General features: G+C 45.3%; 1 protein-coding gene and 1 long non-coding RNA gene across 5 annotated transcripts in view; one reads left to right on the top strand and one right to left on the bottom strand.

The window, feature by feature from the left end:
* Nucleotides 1–3,081: 3,081 nt before the first annotated feature.
* mbd2 (methyl-CpG binding domain protein 2) overlaps nucleotides 3,082–18,441 on the top strand; it is a 36,776-nt gene continuing 21,416 nt past the window's right edge. The window contains exons 1-4 of one of the 4 annotated variants that reach the window (XM_061699459.1): nucleotides 3,082–3,167; nucleotides 3,643–3,858; nucleotides 8,578–8,737; nucleotides 14,012–14,152. In XM_061699459.1, the coding sequence (XP_061555443.1) occupies nucleotides 3,788–3,858; nucleotides 8,578–8,737; nucleotides 14,012–14,152 (372 nt within the window). In that variant the 5' untranslated portion in view covers nucleotides 3,082–3,167; nucleotides 3,643–3,787. Of the gene's footprint in view, nucleotides 3,168–3,642; nucleotides 3,859–4,101; nucleotides 5,489–8,138; nucleotides 8,508–8,577; nucleotides 8,738–14,011; nucleotides 14,153–18,441 lie in introns of those variants that run through there. The other 3 variants (XM_061699458.1, XM_061699460.1, XM_061699461.1) reach the window with 3 other exon arrangements.
* LOC133414223 (uncharacterized) lies at nucleotides 3,722–6,228 on the bottom strand. The gene is made up of 2 exons (XR_009769961.1): nucleotides 6,102–6,228; nucleotides 3,722–4,631 (listed from the first exon to the last, which is right to left on the bottom strand). It is a non-coding gene; the product is annotated as an uncharacterized LOC133414223 (long non-coding RNA).

The following is an 18,441-nucleotide window of genomic DNA, read 5'->3' as shown; positions in this document are numbered from 1 at the left end:
AACCTATATTTAATTGAATACACGACAAAGACAAGATATTTCATGTTCAAACTGATAAACCTGATTGGTTTTAGCAAATAATCATTAACTTAGAATTGTATGGCTGCAACACGTTCCAAAAAAGCTGGGACAGGTGGCAAAAAAAGACTGAGAAAGTTGAGGATTGCTCATTAAACACCTGTTTGGAACATCCCACAGGTGAACAGGCTCATTGGGAACAGGTGGGTGCCATGATTGGGTAGAAAAGGTCGTTCACAAGCAAAGATGGGGCGAGGTTCACCTCTTTGTGAACAAGTGTGTGAGAAAATCCTCAAATGGTTTAAGGACAATGTTCTTCAACGTACAATTGCAAGGAATTTAGGGATTTCATCATCTTCGGTCCATAACATCATCAAAAGGTTCAGAGAATCTGGAGGAATCACTGCATGTAAGCGGCAAGGCCCAAAACCAACATTGAATGCCTCTACTATGCAAAGCAAAAGCCATTTATCAACAACACCCAGAAACGCCGCCGGCTTCTCTGGTGGAAATGTGTTCTGTGGTCCGACGAGTCCACATTTCAAATTGTTTTTGGAAATTGTGGACGTCGTGTCCTCCAGGCCCAAGAGGAAAAGACCATTCATGCTGAAAGGTACGTACAGGTTTTGGAGAAACATATGCTGCCATCCAAGCAATGTCTTTTTCACGGACGCCCCTGCTTATTTCAGCAAGACAATGCCAAACCACATTCTGCACGTGTTACAACAGCGTGACTTCGTAGTAAAAGACTGTGGGTACTAGCCTGCCTGCAGTCCAGACCTGTCTCCCATTGAAAATGTGTGGCACATTAAGAAGCGTAAAATACGACAACGGAGACACCAGACTGTTGAACAGCTGAAGCTGTACATTAAGCAAGAATGGGAAAGAATTCCACCTACAAAGCTTCAACAATTAGTGTTCTCAGTTCCCAAACGTTTATTGAATGTTGTTAAAAGAAAAGAAGAAGAATAATCATCTTTTATTGTCATGAACATGCATGCATGCACACGAAATTTGTTCTCTGCATTTAACCCATCACAGTGAACACATACACATATACATGTTAGTGGAACACACTGGAGCAGGGGGTAGCTGACGCGCCCGGGGAGCATTTTTGGGGTATCAGTGTCTTGCTCAAGGACACCACAGCCATGAGTCTGGGGGATGTTGACGGGGTCTTGAACCTAGGTCCACCACGGTGGTAGGTGACAATCTTAACCATTGGGCCACGTCTGCGATGTAACACAGTGGTAAACATGATCCTGTCCAAGCTTTTTTTTTAAATGCTCAAATGCCATACAATTTAGAAAGTTAATGATTATTTGCTAAAAACAATCAAGTTTAACAGTTCGAACATCAAATATCTTGTCTGTGTAGTGTATTCAATTAAATATAAGTCGAGCATTATTTGCAAATCATTGTATTCTGTTTTTATTTATGTTTAACACAACGTCCCAACTTCATTGGAAATGCAAACTCCACAAAGATAGAATGTCCGAATGAAGAAGCTGTTTGTTGACCAGATTTATTGAAAAAGTATAGGATTTCTACTAGATCTGCTTTATGGTATTTGCACTTCAACTGTAGTGTGCATGTGTGTGTGTGTGTGTGTGTGTGTGTGTGTGTAAATAAAGGTAGCGAGCAGCATGTACCGTAACTTTTTGTGTATAATATACATTCCCCCCCCCAAAAAAACAAAATTGTCAAAAGTCAATAGTGCGCATTATACAAATGAAAAAAAACACTCTCACATTTTATAAATGTATGCCGCCATCTAGAGGTTAGGAAAAAGTTGTACAATTTCTTTCCAATATGCCACAGCCACCTAGAGGTTATGAGAAAGGTGTAGCCTACACTTTAATTTTATGTACAGTTGTTCTCATACGTTTACATACCCTGGCAGAATTTGTGAAATGCTGTTTTTTTTTTTTTTTTTTTTTTTTAAATACGACTGATGACTTGGCCAGATTTGTGCCATGCCACAATTCTGTCTCTGAGCTCTTCAGGCAGTTCCTTTGACCTCATGATTGTCATTTACTCTGACATGCACTGTAAGGTCTTCTATAGACAGGTGTGTGGCTTTCCGAATCAAGTCCAATCCGTATAATCAAACACAGCTGGACTCCAATGAAGGTGAAGAACCATCTCAAGGATGATCAGAAGAAACGGACAGCACCCGAGTTAAATATTTGATTGTCACAGCGAAGGGTCTGAATAATTATGGCTGTGTGATATTTCAGTTTTCTTTTTTAATAAATCAGCAAAAAAGTCAACAATTATGTTTTTTTTTTGTCAATATGGGGTCCTGTGTGTACATTAATGAGGCGTTAATGATTAATGTCCGGGCTCTCCCTCAGAGATAGGGTGAGAAGCTCAGAGTAGAGCCGCTGCTCCTCCACATTGAGAGGAGCCAGATGAGGTGGCTCGGGCATGTGATGACTCCTGGACGCCTTCCTGGTGAGATGTTCCGGGCACGTCTCACCAGTAGGAGACCCCGGGGACGACCCGGGACACGCCGGAGAGACTACGTCCTTCGGCCGGCCCGGGAACGCCTCGGGATCCCCCCGGAAGAGCCGGATGAAGTGGCTGGGGAGAGGGAAGTCTGGGCGTCCCTGCTAAGGCTACTGCCCCCGCGACCCGACCTCGGATATATGTATGCATTTGATTGTGTTTTCCATAACGTTGTCGTTGTTTGATTCAAGTACAGTAATTTGTGTTTGTATGAATCGTGATGTACCTTTTTTTTGTTTTCGAAAACCACCTGCCTTAAAAAGCTCCAAGATCAATTATAAAATAAACGTCCGATGCTGTTTTTAAAAAAAAAAAAAAAAAAAAAAAAAAAAAGTTCGTTTTTCCTTGAAAGTAAACAACGACTGTGGAATTTCACACCACTGAATATGTGATACTGAGTCATGTTAAACATAAAACTTACTGGATAGTAGTAGAGACACTGTAGTAGGGAGTAGCCTTTCATACACAGTGTCTGACTTGCAACCTATGATGTCGACGACTGAGACTTTATGCGCGGGAGTGGTTGACCTATAAGAGCTGGTCATCCAGATCCAACACTTAATGATCACTGACCAATCAATACTTGAAGCAGGACAATGTCGCTGCGGTAATGGACGACAGAAACGACATCCAATCCGGTAAACTTCTGCATTTGGCAAAATGGTGAAAAGCGCTTGCTCCTCGCTTGGGTGTTTCAAAGCACCCATAGGAACGTTAAGCGTTGACAACGTCTCTTTTCAAACGCGAGCTATCGCCGCAGAACCACCAAAGACGACAGTCGATTGTGTTTTGCTTTGTTCGTGTTTACATGCACTGTATCATACGTGCATAAATAAATGGCACGCATGTATTTAACTTTTGTCCAAAGACGCGAGCCACGAAGAGAACGCGAGCCGTTTTTGTGCGAGTTCGGCTTCAAACGATCACGTCATTAATCCTAGTTATGCTTGTTAGCTTAGCATACACCGCAAGTCCGCTATCCTACGTAGCAATTCGCATCTAGCCGATTGCTCTCCAATTGCAACCGTATTGCACGCATGTTTGTTACATAAACAGTGTTCGTTTGATGCTTTGACCTTTGTTGCTTTGTAATAAAGTTCTTATTTCTTCCAGGCCGTCGGACGAGGCAGGTTGTGCGTCGTTAGTTCTCTGTCATTGCAGCGATATATGATCAGTTTTTTTGATCCTGGAAACAGCCAAAACGCGAGGCTGCTGGCATTTAAGGGCAAAACCGGAAAGAGCGTTCCAAGATTGTGCCATGCTGTGGTACAAGCGTAGCCAAAACACAGGAGGCTTCGTATCGTGGCGGCCTCCCGATCGCCAGAGCCGGTAAGCCCCACGCAATCGGGCAACACGGACACCTTTGAAGCTTTTCTCCTTTTCTGACCACCCAGCTATCTGTGCGAGAAAGGGTCCACAAAAATCGCAACAAAGCACAGAAGCAAGGTGGACCTCGCCGAGCCTGTCTTCGCAGAGACATGCGCAGCCATAACAACAACTCTCGTCTCATACGACATTAAGCTCATAACTTGTATGATATACATTTTACTTCAATCATGAAGTACAGTTTTATATTCGCAGAAAAAACTTCCGAGAAGCAAACTGCATAATTGTCTTCATTTCCTTACAATAATATGAAATCATTTTTTGAGGGAATAAAACGTGCCTGGTTTTTGATGAGCACTTGGGCTCACTACGCTACTGTCTTTTAAGGTTGATCAGGATGGCGGCACTTGGGAGAGCTAAATATTTTTGGGGCGTTCGTCGGAGTCAAAAGTAGGCGAACCGCTGCCCGACAAAGATGATGGACATTGAGTTAAGAGTGTCGAGATGTTGGGGAATGAAATGGTTTTTGCATCCCGCTGGTGGAGGTCTGGAGGATTGGATTGATGTTTTTCATTCATTCGTGTGGGCGTAGTACACTTTCACAGGATTTCCCAGAGACGGAATGGGACAGTCCCGCCAAGGCCCCTTGAAACTCTTCTCGCGAGGTCACCGGTTTGAAGCCGAGATGTGGAAACGGTCAATGCTGCGGCCACTCTTGTCTCTTTGTCCAGACACCATTGCTGTTGTCATCCAGACACCATTGCCCGGCCCACAACCTCGGGGGAAAAAACGAAATGCCCAATGATTACGATCAACATTTGTCTTAACAAAGTAGTATATTATCATGCCTTAATATGTGTACACAAAGTTCGGGGCTCGTAATGGGTTTCCATTATCAATAAGCTGAACGAAATTTGCTTTTGCATAAACGATTCACCCATATTACGATTGAAGTTGAGCGGTCGGTGCGTGCTTTCTTTGGTCGATATTGTAATGAGTTAACTGGATAAAGACAAATGTCATGACAGTGTGAAGGTTATAAACGGTTTGTAACATGTGGTTTCGTCGCTTGGGTTCACGGCGCTGCCCTTCGCCTGCAAAGGTGCAAGGCACGGTAGTACTGGAGCAAGAAAAAAAAAAAAGAAGAAAAAGAAAAAGAAAAAAAAGAGCGGGCGAGAGAGAGAGAGAGAACTCCCGGCTGAGCGATTTCATTTCACTCGAGTGATCGCTCTGTCCGAATAGAAGATCTCAGGGAGCGCGACGGGTCCAGAGCGACGTCACAGGCTCGCAGCCCGCCGTTAGCCAGCTCGGACCTCAACGGACCTCAACGGACCTCGACGCTTTGGTGGACTTCGGGGGTCAACCGAAGCAAGGACGCTTTCATTCCACGCGAAGCAAGCGGCCGGGGAGGGCGGAGGCGGGGCGAGCGAGCGTCTGTGACGCCGCCGGGTTCGGCCGGAGGGCCGCGGAGGGATCAGTTGACTTGAACGGACCGGAATCCTGGGATCGATAAGTGTGTTCGGATGGAGAAGAGGAGGTCGGACTGCCCAGCTTTGCCACCCGGCTGGAAGAAGGAAGAAGTGATCAGGAAGTCTGGTCTGAGCGCCGGCAAGAGCGACGTTTATTACTACAGGTACATTCGAGTATCGATTGGTCAGGGAGCAGCCGCGGGCAAATTGAAGGCTCGGATCCGGATGACCCGCGCTAACTTGGAGGTCAACCGCTCCTGCGCGTAAAGTCTCCGCCATCGCCATCAATCGCTCTCGAAGTCAGCGTACGCGGTCGCCGTCGCCGTCGACGATGACCACCTGAGTGCAACTCGTCAAACATATTGTGTAATCCCAGCACGTGTCGCGTGGGTACATGTATACAGTGCGCACTGTACACGAAATGACTGCGTAAGTGAAGTGTCCTCATACGACCTCGGGCTTCGTGTCACACTCTGCCTGCGGTCGACACGTCGCCAAGCTGTTGACCCCTCTCGCAGAGGGGCCCGCAGTGTCCCTAAAACGCAACCTCTGCCTCTAGCCGGTGAAGTTTGATGTTTAACATGACTCAGTATCAACATATTGAGCGGTGTGAATTTCCACAGCCGTTGTTTACGTTCGAGTAAAAACAACTTTCAGCATTTTCTCGGTCAAACCAAGGCAGTTAGCGTCAGATATTTCTTTTCTTATTGATCCTGAAGCTTTTTCAGGCAGGTGGTTATCCCCCCTAAAAAAAAAAAAAAAAAAAAGTTTTCTCACTATTCAAATGACGACAACACAATCGAATGCAAGCGAAAAAGCCACCAGCCACTTCCTGTTGCTCACACTGACTCGGTGTCACTAACATCTGCCCTCCGTCACTTCCTCGCTCTGCAACGTCAAGACCATCAGGAGCTGCGACTTGGCTTTACTTTCGGTTTGGTTTGTCATATGACTCATCAGTTCCAGTCAGGCAAACAGTCAGCAGGCCGACTTACTGGAAGAGCGGCGAAGCTCAAACCGCAGCGCAGCTCGTGAAGTCAGCAGATGTTTTCTTTGCGTTTGCGTCACATCGTGTCAAGATTACCCCGAGGGCTACTTTGCCAATTGCAACATCCATCCGTTTTCTGTAGCGCTTATCTTCGCTCGCGTGCCGGAGCCTATCCCAGCTATCTTGGGGCCAGGGGCGGGGTACGCCCTGATACCGGTCGCCAGCCAATCGCAGGTCACACAGAAACAAACCCATTCGCACCTACGGGCAATTTAGAGTCGTCAATCGACCTACCGATTGAGAAACAAAACACAACAAAACATGATCACTTCCACTCGGGGAACATTTTACATGAAGACAGGAGGCACCGTTTTCCTGCCTGTTCGTTGCTACAGAAGGCCTTCTGCATCGTTCGCAAACACGTTTTCTTGATAATATGTTTTGCTAAAAACTACAATAAACTGGCAGTGATTTCCATTACGATCAATTGGTTTTGCCCTGGGAATGCCCATTGTCCACCGCCCAACTCGATATGCCGCCGTGTCTCGGTGTGACTGACGTCAGCGGGGATGCTGAAGATGAGCATTGCTGCACAGCCGCTGTGGACAAAGGAACATTCTATACTTTATAACGTGGCGGTATTTATTCATATTTTATACACTGTCGGACGGAATCCCCCCCACCTCCACGTGACAACTTTTCAGGAAATAATCATCATAATCATCAGAAGATGTCTTGCTTGAGTTTCCAACCAGCGCTTTGTTCAAGTTGGTAACCTGATATCGCTATTAACTTTCAACTTAGGCAACATTCCACCGCAGAGCACGGAGTAGTTTAATGAGGGAATGTCCTCATCTTCCGCTGCTGACGTCACAGGCGGACGTGTCGTTTATTTTTACCTATATTTGAACGGGTCAAAATCTTAATTTTATGTCATCAGAAAACAAGCCGAAAATGACCCAATTAGTCGATTTTCGGGGGCAGGTTTTTTCTGCAGACATCGTTTTCAAGTCCAGAAATATGGAATAAATGTCAATGTTGACAGCTATTGGAGGTCCATTAAGTTAGTTAGATGGATTATTTAAAAAAAAAAGAAATAATTAGGCCCTACTGCTATCAAATATTTTTCGAATCGATAATTCTAGCGATTATTCCACGTATTAAATGAATAATCAGACGAAAAGTTATTTTGCATGAAACTTCATAATCCAAATCTCGTTGAATTGCTTTCTGGTTCAACAAAACCAAATAAAACCAATCAAGCAATATTACACGAGAGGGAGCGATGCACTCCGCCACCTTTTTGAAACTGAGCTACGTCTTGGGTACCGATGAATCCGAAGGGCTACTAGTTTGATGGACACGTCAAGTTCAACTACGTCAATTACAGGTTAGTCCTAGTAACGGCTGAAAATAACGGTTATTTTTTTCCCATAAATTGATAATGATTCAGCTACTGGTTGGTCTGTAACGTGTCAGAAAATGTGCACAAATCTTGATCATTGTTTTCAAAAGTAAAAGCATATGTTTGCAAATGTCTCATTTGGATGAAACACAAAGATAATCAAGTCTGCTTTCATGGAGGACCACAGAAATCAGAAAATCTGTTCTGCCCTGTATTTTGGCAAGCTAGACCCCTATAGTGACTCTCCAACATGGACTTCCATAAATAAATAAAATAAAATACAAACATGGGTGGCACAGTCGACCAGTGCAGGGTGTACCTTGCCTCCCGCCCAGAGTCACCTGGGACAGGTTCCAGCACGCCCGCGACCCTACTGAGGAGAAGCGGTACGGAGAATGAATGAATGAATGAATGACAAACATTGATTTCGATACAACACGTACTTCATTTTCAAACTTTGCCATTGCCATCTTGAAGGTTCTGTATTTTTGGCTATTAAAGCCTCCATAGTGTGCCTCTCTTAACATGGACTTCAATCGCATTTAAAAAAACAACTCGGTTTTGTCATACTGAGTGTCCAGAAAAGGACTCTTGTGTCCTCTGACAGCGGCCTCTGGTTGACCCGGTTCTGTATCCGCTGGCTAAGACCGCCCCCTTTCCTCTGATTGGTTGCCTCCGTGTAGAAGACCCAATTGTGAGAGCGCAGGTGTTTGTTATGTTGACAGCGCTGGCTCGGGAGCGGAGAGCTAGGCGGAGATAATCAACAAACCTTTTAGGTCGAATCGATGATGTGAGCAATTGCATTTAAACAGTTGACCAGATGAAAAAGTTCATTCAGGCAAATCTCTTTCTGCATTTAGTCCTACAGGGAAAAAGTTCCGGAGTAAACCTCAGTTGTCCCGTTATCTTGGAAACTCAGTGGATTTGGCATGTTTCGACTTCCGGACGGGAAAGATGATGCCTGGCAAACTTCAGAAGAACAAACAGAGACTCCGACATGACCAACTCATTCTGGCAAAGGTAATGCGGATCAAGCGCCTGTGTGTGTGTGTGTGGGTGGTTTAACAGATTATCACCGCGCAGCAGCTCGACAGGTTGTCAGGTCAGATGACAGGCACTTGACATTCATTTCAATTTTTTTCTTGGTACATGAGAGCAGTAGTAGCTCATCTGTAAACAGTTGGGCTTCGCAACCAGAGTGTCATGGTTTTTCAGTCCCACCGCAGACAAAAAAGGCAACTACATGTTGGAAGGGAGGCTCGTCTGTTTCTTGACTAGCGTCTAGGCGCGCTTGAGTGGCAGCGCTGTTTCTGCACCCCTTTTATCTTCATCTCTACTTGCATGCCTGCATGTGTGTGATCTGGTACTCAGTGTGCTGTACAACACAAACACAAATATACAGTATGCGGGTTGAATTTGCCCTTGAGGAATTATAGTCTGCGGTGACTTGATTTCATGTGGGACTTTTGATCAGGTCTTGTTGCATGAGTATTGATTAAGACTTTACTTGATTTTGATGATATACAGTAGAGTATATAAAGAGGAGTTGGCAAGTGAACCCACATAAAGTGAATCCAAAAGATGTGACTTGCCGAACCAACTGGTTGGGTCGGTTATCCTTCCCCTTCAGAGGATTATATTTTCTTAAGTGCAGTGAAACCAAATGTTGTTTTTAATTTTGAGATTTTGTAACAATCTGTTCCATACTCAAATTGTCTAAATCATAAAACGTTTATTAACGGTACAGATGCATTCACATTTAAACTAAACTGTCAAACGTGTAAATAAGTGTTTTTGTGAGACTTTAAAGAGACTTTTTTTTCGAAAAGAAGTTCTTTCTTCCAATGTTAATGTACAAACCCCAATTACAATGAAGTTGGGACATTGTGTATATGCATCCATCCATCCATTTTCTGTACCGCTTCTCCTCACTTGGGTCGCGGGCGTGCTGGAGCCTGTCCCAACTATCTTGGGGCGAGACGCGGGGTATATCCTACGGGCACTTTAGAGTCTTCAATCAACCTACCACGCCCGGAGAAAACCCACGCAGGCACGGGGAGAACATGCATACGCCACACAGGCGGGGCTGGGATTTGAACCCCCGTCCTCAGAACTGTGAGGCAGATGTGCTAAACAGTCGAGCACCGTGCCGCCACATTGCGTATAATGTAAATAAAAACAGAATACAATGATTTGCAAATATATTTCATTGAATACATGATGAAGACAAATGTTTTCGACTATTTAACGTTCAAACTGATTAAGTTTTTTGGGGGAAATATTCACTCATTTTGAATTTGATACCTACAACACGTTCCAAACAAGCATGTTTACCACTGTGTTACATCACCTTTTAACAACACTTGATAAGCGTTTTGAGAACTGTGGACACAAATTGTTGAAGCTTTGTAGGTGGACATTTTTCCCATTCTTGCTTGATGTACAGCTTCGGTTGCTCAACAGTCCGGGGTCTCCGTTGTCGTATTTTGCGCTTCATAATGCGTCACACTGGGGAGACAGGTCTCGACTGCTGGCACGCCAGTCTTGTACTCACACTCTCTTACTATGAAGCCACGCTGTTGTAACACATGCAGAATGGGGCTTGGCATTGTCTTGCTGAAACGAGCAGGGATGTCCCTGAAAAGACATTGCTTGGATGGCAGCATCTGTTGCTCCAAAACCTGGATGTACCTTTCAGCATTAATGGTGTCTTCACAGATGTGCAGTTACCCATGCCATGGGCACTAACACACCCCCATACCATCAGCTGACTTTTGAACTTTGCGCTGATAACAATCCGGGTGGTCGTTTTCCTCTTTGGACCGGAGGACACGACGTCCATGATTTCCAAAAACAATCTGAAATGTGGACCACAGCACACTTTCTCACTTTGTGTCCGTGCCAACTCAGATGATCTCGGGCCCAGAGAAGCCAGCAGCGTTTCTGGGTACTGTTGATATATGGCTTTCGCTTCAGTTTGGTAAAAAATAAACTCAGGCTAACGACTTATTGCACTGTATAGCAGTGTAAATAGTGAAATAAATAAATAAATAAATAGTAAATATGTTAACCTTTTATTTGATTTAAAAAAACAACGTAAATGCCCAATGCAGTTTAGCCATCCAAATAAATTGTCCTGGATTGGATTGTTTGACCCCATAGGTTCCAAACCATCCATCCATCCATTTTCTGAGCCACTTCTCCTCACTAGGGTCGTGGGCGTGCTGGAGCCTGTCGCAGCTATCTTCGGGCGGGAGGCGGGGTACACCCTGAACCGGTCGCCAGCCAATCGCAGAGCACATAGAAACAAACAACCACTCGCACTCACATTCACACCTACGGGCAATTTAGAGTCTTCAATGAACCTACCATGCATGTTTTTGGGATGTGGGAGGAAACCAGAGTGGCCGGAGAAAACCCACGCAGGCGAGGCCGGGAATTGAACCCCGGTCCTCAGAACTGTGAGGCTGATGTGCTAACCAGGCGTCCACTGTGCCGCCGGTTCCAAACCTGTATAGTAAAATATTTATCGAGGGTTATTGTACATGCTTGAGTTGTTATTACACAGGATTTTATGAGGTTAAAGGACAGCCAATCGGAAAGCAGGATTTCCTGTCACTCTGTCCAAGCTCCAGCTCTGATGTCAGGCATGTGTGCTGACATGCTTTTAAACACGTACGCCTCTGGTGTGTGTGTGTTTTTTTTTTTTTTTTTTTTTTCACCACATATAACAGTGTGTATGTTTGCGCGCACACATTCTGTACATGCACACACAAGAACAAAACAAGAAAAAAGGAATGGAAGACTAAAAAGAGGAAATAAGTGTGTTTCTGACACCAATTTATTTGTGCTTAGTTGAGCAGGTCAAAGTGTACATTTCTCCCAATGGTGGAATTTGATTAGCATTTCAACAATTAAAAGGCTATCCTGTGGACAGTGGTTGCAACAACATAAAAAACGGGGAAAAAAATGTTTTCAAGTTTCTTTTTTTCCAATCTTGGAGTCTTGTTCACGAGTGAGGGAAGAATGGAACGGGAGATCGACATGCGGATCGGTGCAGCGTCTGCTGTGATGCGGACTTTGTATGGATGATAGAACCAAACATCCATCCATCCATTTTCTACCGCTTATCCGAAGTCGTGTCGCGGGGGCAGTAGCTTTAGCAGGGACGCCCAGACTTTCCTCTCCACAGCCACTTCATCCAGCTCTTCCGTGGGGATCCCGAGGCGTTCCCAGGCCAGCCGAAAGACGTAGTGTCTCCAGCGTGTCCTGGGTCGTCCCCGGGGTCTCCTCCCGGTGGGACGTGCCCGGAACGCCTCACCGGGGAGGCGTCCGGGAGACATCCGAATCAGATGCCCCAGCCACCTCATCTGGCTCCTCTCGATGTGGAGGAGCAGCGGCTCTACTCTGAGCCGCTCCCGGATGACAGAGCTTCTCACCCTATCTCTAAGGGAGAACCCGGACACCCTGCGGAGGAAACTCATTTCGACCGCTTGTATCCGGGATCTTGTTCTTAAGGTCACGACCCACAGCTCGTGACCATAGGTGAGGGTAGGAACGTAGATGGACCGGTAAATCGAGAGCCTCGCCTACCGGCTTAGCTCCTTCTTCACCACAACGGACCGATACAAAGTCCGCATCACTGCAGATGCTGCACCGATCCGCCTGTCGACCTCGTGTTCCATTCTTCCCTCACTCGTGAACAAGACCCCAAGATACTTGAACTCCTCCCCTTGGGGCAGTATCTCATCCCCGACCCGGAGAGGGCACGCCACCCTTTTTCCGACTGAGGACCATGGTCTCAGATTTGGAGGTGCCGATTCTCATCCCAGCCGCTTCACACTCAGCTGCGAACCGCTCCAGTGAGAGTTGGAGATCACAGCCTGATGAAGTCAACAGAACCACATCATCTACAAAAAGCAGAGATGCAAACTGAGGCCACCAAACCGGACTCCCTCTACACCTCGGCTGCGCCTTGAAATTCTGTCCATAAAAGTTATGAATGGAATCGGTGACAAAGAGCAGCCTTGGCGGAGTCCAACCCTCACCAGGAACGAGGCCGACTTACTACCGGATATGCGGACCAAACTCTGACTCCGGTCGTACAGGGACCGAACAGCCCGTTTCAGGGGCTTTGGCACCCCATACTCCCGAAGCCCCCCCACAGGAACCCCAGGGGGACACGGTTGAATGCCTTCTCCAAGTCCACAAAACACATGTACACTGGTTGGGCGAACTCCCATGCACCCTCGAGGATCCTGCCGAGGGTATAGAGCTGGTCCACTGTTCCACGGCCAGGACGAAAACCACAATGCTCCTCCTGAATCTGAGATTCTACTTCCCGACAGACCCTCCTCTCCAGCACCCCTGAATAGACCTTGCCAGGGAAGCTGAGGAGTGTGATCCCCCTGTGGTAGGAACACACCCTCCGGTCCCCCTTCTTAAAAAGGGGGACAACCACCCCAATCTGCCAATCCAGAGGCACTGTCCCCGATGCCCACACGATGTTGCAGAGGCGTGTCAATCAGGACAGCCCCACAACATCCAGAGCCTTGAGGAACTCCGGGCGGATCTCATCCACCCTCGGGGCCTTGCCACCGAGGAGCTTTTTAACCACCTCGGCGACCTCAACCCCAGAGATAGGAGAGCCTGCCTCAGAGAACCCAGACTCTGCTTCCTCATGGGAAGGTGTGTCAGTGGAATTGAGGAGGTCTTCGAAGTATTCTCCCCACCGGCTCACAACGTCCGAGTCGAGGTCAGCAGCACCCCGTCCCCACTATACACAGTGTTGATGGTGCACTGCTTCCCCCTCCTGAGACGCCGGATTGTGGATCAGAATTTCCTCGAAGCCATCCGGAAGTCTTTCTCCATGGCCTCACCGAACTCCTCCCACGCCCGAGTTTTTGCTTCAGCGACCACCAAAGCTGCACTCCGCTTGGCCAGCCGGTACCCGTCAGCTGCCTCAGGAGTCCCACAGGCCAAAGAAGGAGTCCGATAGGACTCCCTCTTCAGCTTGACGGCATCCCTCACCGTCGGTGTCCACCAACGGGTGCGGGGATCGCCGCCACGACAGGCACCGACCACCTTACGGCAACAGCTCCGGTCGGCCGCCTCAGCAATGGAGGCGCGGAACATGGTCCACTCGGACTCGATGTCCCCCGCCTCACCTGGAACATGAGCAAAGTTCTGTCGGAGGTGGGAGTTGAAAAGTTTGTCTTTCCGCAATTCAGAAAAAAAGGAAATGCGGAATGACAAACCTTTTCTGACACACCAACATTGCCTCTTTCTCTCCAGGGTGGTAAGCCTGACCTGAACACGACTCTGCCCATCAGACAGACAGCATCCATCTTTAAACAGCCTGTTACCAAGGTTACAAGTCACCCGGGAAACAAGGTAAAGACAGACCTGCAGAGAGCGACTGAGCAACCCAGACAGGTAAATCTCTCTCTCTCTCTCTCTCTCTCTCTCTCTCACTCTCACACACACACACACACACACTCCTCTAGGGCTGCACGATATTGGAAAAAAAAAAACATTTTATTTTTTATTTTTAAAACGGCGATATATATTGCAATGTGAAATAATACAGGATCAGTGTTGGGAAAGTTAAATTTCTACGTCAGCTAGTTCAAAGTTTAGTTCACCATTCCAAAGATGAACAAGTTCAATTCATAGTTCATGATTCAAAATTTTGAACTAAGTTTACTGGTGCACAAATAGTAGCAGCTAGCTGCAGCTAGCACCCTACAATCTCGAAAACAGGAAAATTGTGTTGCTTGAAGGGTGTTTTTTTTTTTTTTTTTTTTGAGGAATTAAAACATAAACAGGTCTGTAGTCCTTAATGTGCAAACAAAAAGACGCAACACAGTACGATAGGAACGATGATGAAATGACATATTGATAACTTTGCATTCCCAGCAGCTCTGGCTGACTATATTAACAAACTGTATTATCTTATCTACTCTTATATTACGAAACTAAATAAATTCAACATCATCACAGTGTCTTAGTGTTTTAAGTTCAGTGTTCTAATAAAATAATTTTCCTAGTAATCCATTTGTACAATTACGGGTTGTATTACAAAAGAATCAAGGAACACATTCACTCCCATTTACGGAGTCTCCCTGAATGCACCTCGAGCACTCATTCAGCTGTGGCGTGCATGCCTTCAGTATGTTAATTCTGAGGAGCGAAATAGGAAATGCAGCAGGTGTACATGGTTTCCTGTGTCCTCTTTCATAAGTATCATACAAGGAAATAAGTATACAACACTTTGGGCTATTCAGTGTGTTGTTTGAAGCATTATTACCACAACATGGGTGCTAATCATATTAAGATGTCCAAACAGGACTGAAGTGTTCCTGAGCCCACGCGGTGATATCCTTCACACATTGATGTCGCTTTTTGATGCAGTGCCGCCTGAGGGATCGAAGGTCACGGGCATTCAATGTTGGTTTTCGGCCTTGCCGCTTCCATGCAGTGATTTCTCCAGATTGTCTGAACCTTTTGATGATATTATGGACCGTAGATGATGAAATCCCTAAATTTCTTGCAATTGTACGTTGAGGAACATTGTCCTTAAACTGTTGGACTATTTTCTCACACACTTGTTCACAAAGAGGTAAACCTCGCCCCATCTTTGCTTGTGAAAGACTGAGCAATTCAGGCAAGCTCCTTTTCTACCCAATCATGGCGCCCACCTGTTCCCAATGACCCTGTTCACCTGTGGGATGTTCCAAACAGGTGTTTGATGAGCATTCCTCAACTTTCTCAGTCTTTTTTGCCACCTGTCCCAGCTTTTTTGGAACGTGTTGCAGCCATAACATTCTAAAGTAATGATTATTTGCTAAAAACAATAAAGTTGATCAGTTTGAACATGAAATATCTTGTCTTTGTAGTGTATTCAATTAAATATAAGTTGAACATGATTTCCAAATCATTGTATTCTGTTTTTATTTAGGTTTAACACAACATCCCAACTTCATTGGAATTGGGCTTGTAGCTCATGACAAACGTCAGCATCGGACCATCAGTGTTTTCCCCCTCTGATAATCAACCTGAAACCCCCCCAAAAGGTTTGAGTTAAAATATTTCAATAATGGATACTTGATCCTGTCTGTAAACGTTCAATCCAAGTCATGGGCACCCACACACACGCAGAACAGGACTCAACGGAGAGCGACGGAGTTAATGAGCCGTGAACCTGTGTGTTGCATCATTAGCAGTTAGGGTGTTTGGTGCCTTGCTCCTCTACTCAGGCAGAACAGTGGCATTTCTGCAGCAATCAGTCCAAACCTCCAGCCATGATTTTGGTACATGTCTGTCCCCCCTCCAGTCTTTATGAGCTAAATGATAATCGAAATTCATTTATCGCTTAATGTGTGTGTTCTGTATGCGTGCGTCTTAAAAATATATCTGAGAAGAAAATAATAAGAAGCTGTAACTTGTTCAAATGCAACACACTAAAGGCAGTGGCACAGGTGGGTATGTTTGTGTTTAGCAGAGATTGGTGAAGAAAGGTTGTTTGGAATGAGAAATGGAAAAGTCGCAGGGTGTAGGACAGGGGTATTGAACTTGTTTTCATTGCCGGCCACTTTATGGTTATGGTCGTTCTTAGATTAGTCCCGGTTATAAAGGTGAAACCACAGAAATGTATAATCGCAAGGAGTGTAGCTGTATGCCAAAAGTCACATTTTCGTATATTATGCTATGAAAACATTAATAATGGCATTTGCTATTGCTTTGACTCCTCTGAAGAGCCAGGGAGAGGCCGTTTAAGTACTGCTGGAAGAATAAATGTTACACTTATTGACCATTCAAAGACTGTGTTCTGTGTGGGAACCCTAATAACCATTCTGTCACATTACAAAATTGACCCTACATTAGATTCTAATCATTTTTACAATGGATAATGACATATTCTGCCCTCCCTGAATGTGCTATGCGCTGCCCGGTAGGTAGATAGCGAACAGTCATCCAAATGAGAGGCACAGCATTTATTTATGATGTTTACTGTAAAACTGAAAGACATAAAACAAGAGAGAATTGAACAGAGTAAATTTAAGCACTGAGAGATGATCAATTGTGCTGAATGAAAGGATCAAGAAAAAAGAAATTTTATTTACAACAAATAAAGCGTCTTTGGTCAGTTATCTCTGCCAGCGGATGTATAGTGACAAGCAGAACAATTGAATGCTCTTCCACTTGATGGCAGAAGGTACAATTAACTTGTGCTTCTACCTGTTGACATTCATACCACAAAATAAGTTTTTGTGTTCATCTATGAGATGAGATAATCATAATTTCGTATTTTTTTCACAGTGGAACCTCGGACTAATAGGGCCAGTGGGTCGTTTTTTGTGGCCAAATGAATCAATATTACTGTACAGTACAGAATTAACTGTGTTGTACTTTTTTTGTGCCCGAAAATATGCAGTACAGTACAAAGGTATTGTGAACAAATATAAAAAAAGCTTGAAAAATGTTTGAAAAGTTAAAAATTGTATCCAAACTTACCATGCTGGTGTGCTTGTTGTTGTAGTGACTAGTGGCAAGTCAGGCAGTTCGCTTTCATGAGCCATAATGAAAAGGTCCATCCATCCATCCATTTTCCGTACGGCTTCTCCTCACTAGGGTCGCGGGCGTGCTGGAGCCTATCCCAGCTATCTTCGGACGAGAGGCGGGTTACACCCTGAACCGGTCCCCAGCCAATCGCAGGGCACATATAAACAAACAACCATTTGCACTCACATTCACACCTACGGGCAATAGTCTTCAATCAACCAACCACAACATGGGTGCTAATCCTATTAAGATGTCCAAAAAGGTCCCTCTGCTGGTCACTTTCAATATCACAGTTGAGTGACTGTATATTACAGTACACCATCATCGCAGCGGACCCTACGATGTGGCTATTGCACGTATACATTGCAGTGACGATACTCAAACAAAATATTGTGCAGCCCTACTCTCCTCTTCTCTCTCTCCCTCTCTCCCTCTCTCACTCACTGGGTGTCTGTTTCTCTCTGTGTCTGTCTGTCTCTCTTGCTCTGTCGCGTTCTCCCGCTCTGCATGTGAAGTACATTTATCTGATGAAGTTCTTTATCTGTGTGAAGTATCTTTGTCTGAAATGATGATCTGACTGGATTCCCAAAATAGAGGCTAGCCAGTGCTTCTGTATTATCTCCTTATAAACTTAAGCATCGGACCATCAGTGTTTTCCCCCTCATTGAAAATCACCCTCAAAAGTTGAGTTAAAATATTTCATTAATTGATACTTGATCCTGTCTGTCAGATGATATAAACACTCAGTTTTCACATCAGAATCAGAATCTATCGTCCCTTAAAGAGCCGGAGTACAAAGAGGGTAAGGTACAAAATGACAATATAGGCATTGAGAATAAGGCTCTATAAAGTCTAAAAGTCGAGACACAATTTAAAAAAACAAAACAAAAAAAACAAAAACACAATCGAAGAACCCCTCCTTGAGCCGTCACCTTATCGTGGTGGAGGGGTTAGTGTGTCCCAAAGATCCTAGGAGCTAAGTTGTCTGGGGCTTTATGCCCCTGGCAGGGTCACCCATGGCATGACAGAAGCTGGCTCTAGGGATGTGGAAAGTCATCTCTCTGGCAGGGAAGGAGCCCGAGCTGGTGTGTGAGGTCGAGAAGTTCCGACTAGATATAGTCGGACTCGCCTCCACGCACAGCTTGGGCTCTGGTACCAGT

This window comes from Phycodurus eques, chromosome 15, assembly GCF_024500275.1.
Source record: "Phycodurus eques isolate BA_2022a chromosome 15, UOR_Pequ_1.1, whole genome shotgun sequence".
In the NCBI taxonomy this organism is placed as follows: domain Eukaryota; kingdom Metazoa; phylum Chordata; class Actinopteri; order Syngnathiformes; family Syngnathidae; genus Phycodurus; species Phycodurus eques.
Note: the sequence above shows the minus strand (reverse complement) of the source record. Positions and strands in the feature narration are given on the sequence as shown.